Source organism: Nematolebias whitei, chromosome 19 (genome assembly GCF_014905685.2).
Source record: "Nematolebias whitei isolate Nwh7 chromosome 19, NemWhi1, whole genome shotgun sequence".
NCBI classification, from domain to species: Eukaryota; Metazoa; Chordata; class Actinopteri; order Cyprinodontiformes; family Rivulidae; genus Nematolebias; species Nematolebias whitei.
The window spans coordinates 32,823,633-32,829,216 of record NC_056516.1 but is presented as its reverse complement, the minus strand read 5'-3'; the positions used below and the strand labels follow the sequence as shown (position 1 = coordinate 32,829,216).

Here is a 5,584-nt window from a genome sequence, read left to right as displayed (position 1 = left end):
TGTATTTCTAGTACTGACAGTGTATTTCTAGTACTGACAGTGTATTTCTAGTACTGAGAGTGTGTGTGTGTCTGTGTGTGTCCAGGCTGAAGCGCTGCACGGTTTCTTGGACGAAGCTGACAGCAGAGTCGGTCTCTCTGTGGAGAAGAAAGCCAGCGTGATCCCGCGGGTGAGAACACAACTGTCAAATGTGACGACAGCCATCATCAGTGATATTAACGACGACTAATAAAAGATGAGACAGACAACACTTTAACTGGACTTAATGAGGAAAGTTCATCGTCACTTTTATGAAGTTTTGCATTTCATTAGTGAACGAGAAATGACCTAAAATAAACAAGTTAAAAACCACAAAACAAACTCTGAAGAAAAACTGTAAACTTTATTAACACGGCTGCAGAAGAAACATGGAACCAAATCAGTCGCCATTTCACAGATGAAGGTTTTGAACAGTGTTCAGTTGTGACAAGTTTCAAGGAAAAGAAGACTTAATTTTTATATTAGGAGTTGTTGAGAGGTAAATAATGTGTAACATTTGTTTTTTTCCACTGATGCGTTTAATTACAGTTTTTAAAAAATGTAGTCAAAGTCAGAAAACAAACAAAAATTGTTTGAAATGCTTTATTTTATATACTTCTGTGGAGTTTTAGGTTACTTTAATTAAATAAAATATGGAATCCTAACATCTCTGTCCTCTCAGTGTGACGTCGGTGAGCGATGTGCCATGAAACATGGGCCTCGGATCGGCCGGCTCTGCGACTGCCTCAGAGGAACGGCCTGCAACACCTTCTTCCTGCGCTGCTATTAAACACTCACTTATTATCTTTATCCTTGCGAGGACATAACCTCAAACAGTTAACACAAAAATCCTGTATGACGTCTTTAAACAGACCACGTCAACTGTCCTCACAAAGATAAAGGCACATACTGTCAAATATACTTTGCCTCCGCCTGTTTGTGTCTTTGTTTTTTATTTTTGTTAATAAAGATTCTTCATAAAGCTGCACGACTCCAGCGACTTGGTGATTTACGTACGAGCACAAAAACTGAGACTACTGAGGAACTGATTTAGATCTAGTTTAAATTTATCCGAGGATCATCAGATAGATTTATTTTTGACACGTTATCGTTGTAGTTGTACCTGAACAGTTTTGGACATGATCGCACCTGCGGTTCTCAAACTATCTGTCTTTTACTGTTTGTCAAAAATCATTAAAAAGTCTGAAGAATAAAGTTTAATTTAAAAGTGCAGTTTGAAAGTTTTAGGTTGTGGAGTTGTAGTTCATAATCTAACCTGGAGGTGGCAGTGTTGTGCCGTTTGTTTTAATGTTCGACTTCAATCAAAACAAAAGAAGTGTCGTTTGTGTGTTTGACAAAATTTAATTTGCAGAACATTTAAAAGCAGGTAAGAATTATTTAGATGTCTTCATTTTGGTCCTAAAGCTCCGTCGTACAATCTTACAATGACTGAAACTCTGATTATCCCCTGGTAATTCAGCACATTATCAAGTTTTAGGTTGTCCACAAGACCCAGGATTGTTCTGACCTAGTTTGCCTAATCTTTGAATTATTATTTTATAATCTCCAACAAAACACTTTAGTGATGGAATAATTTAGATTTGTAGTTGATCTTAGTTAAATGAACAAGAATCTTAAGGCTGATGTTTTGTTTCTCATTAAAGGTCTTGTTTAAAAATAAGGAACTAGTGACAGCAGAAAAGTGTCAGAGTTGATTTTAAAGCTAGCAGTCACTGAAAACAGATATTGTAGCAATATTTATATGTTCTACTTCCATAAGTCATAATTAAACATGTTTATGAACCAACCCACATTATAATATTTTCACAATTTATAATCAAATATCAGTTTATTCCTGACAATAGTAATTTTGATCCACACTCCACACCAGTAGGTGGCGGTAATGCACAACTTCCGTTGTTTGCCAACCGCCATAAATCTCCATTAAGGAGAAGAAGAAGAGACACCAGCTCAAGTCTCGGCATTGTTTGCTCATCGGCAGCTGCGGGAGACGCCTGTCCGGGGTGAACATGTCCACAGCTCAGGCTCTGAGGGCGCTGGTGCAGCAGCGGCTGACCGCAGCTGCGGAGGAGATCTGCGGCCTGTTCGAAGGCGCCATGGCGGAGCTCCGGGAGGAGATAGAGCGGCAGCGAACCCTGCTGGAGGCTCGTGCGGGGCCCCAAAGAACCGGAGCAGGTCGGTGGTTCTGTTTCGAGCTCCCCGGTACAAACACTGGTCCAGGTTGTGGCTTTATCTCACATAAACATGACGTTAAACCGTTGACTCTTTTGTCTTTACCGATTAGTAATAGCAGCTAAAGGTAAATCCGCGACAGACCGGATGTTTACCGTAGCTAGCCTTCAAAATAAAAGTTTTGAAACAGAATTTACTGGTAACATTACTTTAAAATTAAATTATAAAGGGGTCATATTACTGTTTATTTGGGAATTACTTTTTAAACGTATGCTGACCTTAAACTTAGATTATTGCTTGAATAAGACTCTGGGTATATATTTCTACAGATAGGAAGTTTATGGGTCTTAATTTAGATTTAGTGACAAGTGATGGTTGAAAGATGCATGAACTAAATAATAATAAATAATCAATAAGTGCTATGTGTTGTCATCATCGTATTGTCGGCTGCCCTATCTCTATCCCGGAAGGAATGCCTTGAAACTTTGTGCACTGATGTTCTCCATTTTCAGTTCTTCATTTTGTTGATTCTGACTTTTTAAAACTTTGTGATAATCCATTTTGCTTTAAAATTACACGAGAGTTCAATATGAACATCAAACTGACTACAACATTTGTTTTCTCAAACGTGTCTTCGCTAAAATCCAAATACTAGGGGCAAAATCAGACATTTTTTAATTTTACCTCCAGTGAGCCAGATTTCCTTTGAAAAATTTAAAGTGGTCTTTTAAAGTTTTCTGTTGTGTAGACAACATTGTTAATAATTTAATTATTTGCTTGCCTGTGTTTCACCTTCAGACGTCTACAAACTAGATGTAAAGAAAGAGGAGTTTCTGGCTGAGCAGCAGAACGGGACCTTCAGGTTGGACCAGGAGGACCCTGAGTCTTCACTCGTCAAAGAGGGACATGAGCAGCTTAAAGCCCCATCTTTAAAGCAGGAAGCTGCAGTCACAGAGTTTCATCTCATTCCTGTAAAGAAAGAAGAGGATCAACACTTTCATTGCAGCCAAACCGAGAAAATTAAAGACCATGGACAAGAATCCCTGCCAGACAATGAAATTAAATCAGAACCTGAGCCCAAACTCAGACGGGCCAATAAGTCGTCCAACGCTACTCAGTCTCATTCAGACTTTCCTAGAACTAAAGACCGTAATTGGAGCGGGAGACCGTTCTGCTGCTCTTCGTGTGGGAAAAGATTCAGTAGGCGCTCGAACCTGAAGAGGCACATGCGGATCCACACAGGAGAGAAGCCCTTCAGCTGCATGCTTTGCAGTAAAAGGTTTGTGCAGAAGGTGCATCTGAGGTATCACTTGGCTCGCCACACAGGAGAGAAACTATTCGGCTGCAGCACATGCGAACAAAGTTTTGACCGGCTTTATCAGCTCAGAAAACACCAGTGTGTCCAAACAGAGCTTCATCGCAGAGGGGCAGCCGAGCAGATGAGAGAAATTCAAACTGATGTCTTGGGATTAAAACAAAACAGGAATTTATTAAGCTGCTGAGTGCAGAGAAACTTTTGTCCTTAGGACTCGCGTTAAAGAAAACGCACAAAGAGAAAATTTTCAGATGATCAATTTGTAACAGTTTAATTTCTGTGGAGTTCAGAGACGCAGGAGAAGCAACGGAGGAGAGAAAAGCTGCAGTTTGTAACAAAATGTTCGGCTGACTCGCATCAGTTGACGCATCATTCCGATGCATTTAAAACGGCTCGTAACGTATAATTCCCGTGTGTCCAGATGTGGAAGCTGGCAGCTAAAATCAAATGACTGGAACAAACATCGTCTCTTCAACATCAATACCTGTTCGTCTAAAGCATCTTGAATCTGCCACAAGTCGCAGCTGTTTCTGCTTCCACGTGCTTCATATTTGTACCAGTGTTTCTGTGAGCGAGGTGAAGGGATGTTCACATTAATCCACGTTTAAATGCTTTTTAAAAGCTGAAGTTCAGGTTGTACTTTTTCATTTAGGCAAATAATTACTTTGACTCGTGAAATTTGAGTAAAGTTGTTTGGTGTGTAAAATATTGTCAGAATAAAATCTGAGAACTACAGAGAAAACTGAGCTGACACCACATATCTGTTAATCTTTAGAGAGCTCAAAGTGCTTCTTCTTTTGTTAATTTTGTTTTACATTGTGGAGAAAACCCCTTTTTTATTTATTTATTTAATTTTGCTTGCTTCTTAAAGTTTAAAATAAACTTTGCCGTTGTGAGTCTTAGTTACCCTGAAGATTTTACTCTCAGGCAAACTGTTTAAAATTCTTCAGCTGTTTACCACTTGTTGATAAATGAGTTTTTGAAACTGATTTTCTTGTTTCTCGACCGTTTCTTGATCCGCACTCACACAGTTTTAAAATAAGGCTGCAGGTTTGTTCGTTTGTGGATGGAGGATGGCTCAGATCTTCATGCGACCGCTCGCATTTATATTATAAAATCAAACTTTATGTATAAAGCACCTTTCATACAGTGGTGTGTAACAAAAAGCAAAGAAGATGAAAATAAGTTTAAACAGTGGTGACTTTAAGATGAAAAGACTGAAGAAATATACAGTTTCATTAATAAGGAATCACCTGAGTTGGGTGTAGAATTACAAAAGAAATGAATAAGTCAAATAAATAAAAACATTAAGAAAATAAATGAAATTTAACTAACTGGTAACTAGGTTAAAAGTTAGTTTCACTAAAATTAACAAGTGATTAATTAAATTTGTACAAGTCAAAAATACAGTAAACTTTAATAAGAGATAAAATTATCATAAAGACTTGCTAAAAATGTGAATACTGATAATCTTGGTTAAAGTCTGAAAGAACGTATAAATGTCTGGGCTTGTTGGCCTGAAGCTAACAATGCTAACTGTGCTGTGGTCAGTGGAGCTTTCTGCTAAACAAACTTCAGCTTGATTAACCTGAAGCTTTAATGAGCTGCAGTGGTCAGTAACTGGTTCTGTCCCTCATCTTCTTCATCATCAATGTGGTTCAGACTTTAGAAGCAGTTAATGCAGTTGAGTCTAGCGCCCTCTGCTGTCCAATCTGACATTGCAGCTGCATTAAACTGAAGGGCAAGTTGTGAAACAAGAAGCTGATGTTCTATTTCATATAGGCTTCGCCCTTTAAGGCTGTCGCTGATGGGTTTATCCCGTTATGCAGAGCATAAGCACTGAAAAAAATTAGTCCACGCCCACCTGCTGTGTGGGCCCCACCCGGTCCGTATAAATTACGTTAAGAGCGGGAAATCGGCTCCCATTTTTTCTTCAGCGAGCTAATATAGCACTGTCAGAAGAACAAAGAAGATAAATTGTGTAAATGACCAACCTTTGCGAAAGATGCTTGGCCCGGCAGTCGACCTCCGGTCGTCCGGTGAGTTCTCCTCCCCGAG

The 5,584-nt window shown here is 39.1% G+C and overlaps 2 protein-coding genes across 2 annotated transcripts in view; both read left to right on the top strand.

The window, feature by feature from the left end:
* cart4 (cocaine- and amphetamine-regulated transcript 4) overlaps nucleotides 1-810 on the top strand; it is a 4,823-nt gene extending 4,013 nt beyond the window's left edge. The window contains exons 3-4 of the mRNA XM_037693298.1: nucleotides 86-169; nucleotides 701-810. Coding sequence (XP_037549226.1) covers nucleotides 86-169; nucleotides 701-808 — 192 coding nt within the window. The 3' untranslated portion in view covers nucleotides 809-810. The remainder of the gene's footprint in view (nucleotides 1-85; nucleotides 170-700) is intronic.
* Nucleotides 811-2,036: 1,226 nt separating this feature from the next.
* On the top strand, nucleotides 2,037-3,977 carry LOC119425500 (zinc finger protein 260-like). Its single transcript, XM_037693029.1, has 3 exons — nucleotides 2,037-2,214; nucleotides 3,010-3,503; nucleotides 3,948-3,977. Exons 1-3 carry the CDS (start codon nucleotides 2,049-2,051, stop codon nucleotides 3,975-3,977), a joined length of 690 nt encoding a protein of 229 aa, XP_037548957.1. The 5' UTR covers nucleotides 2,037-2,048.
* Nucleotides 3,978-5,584: the final 1,607 nt, after the last annotated feature.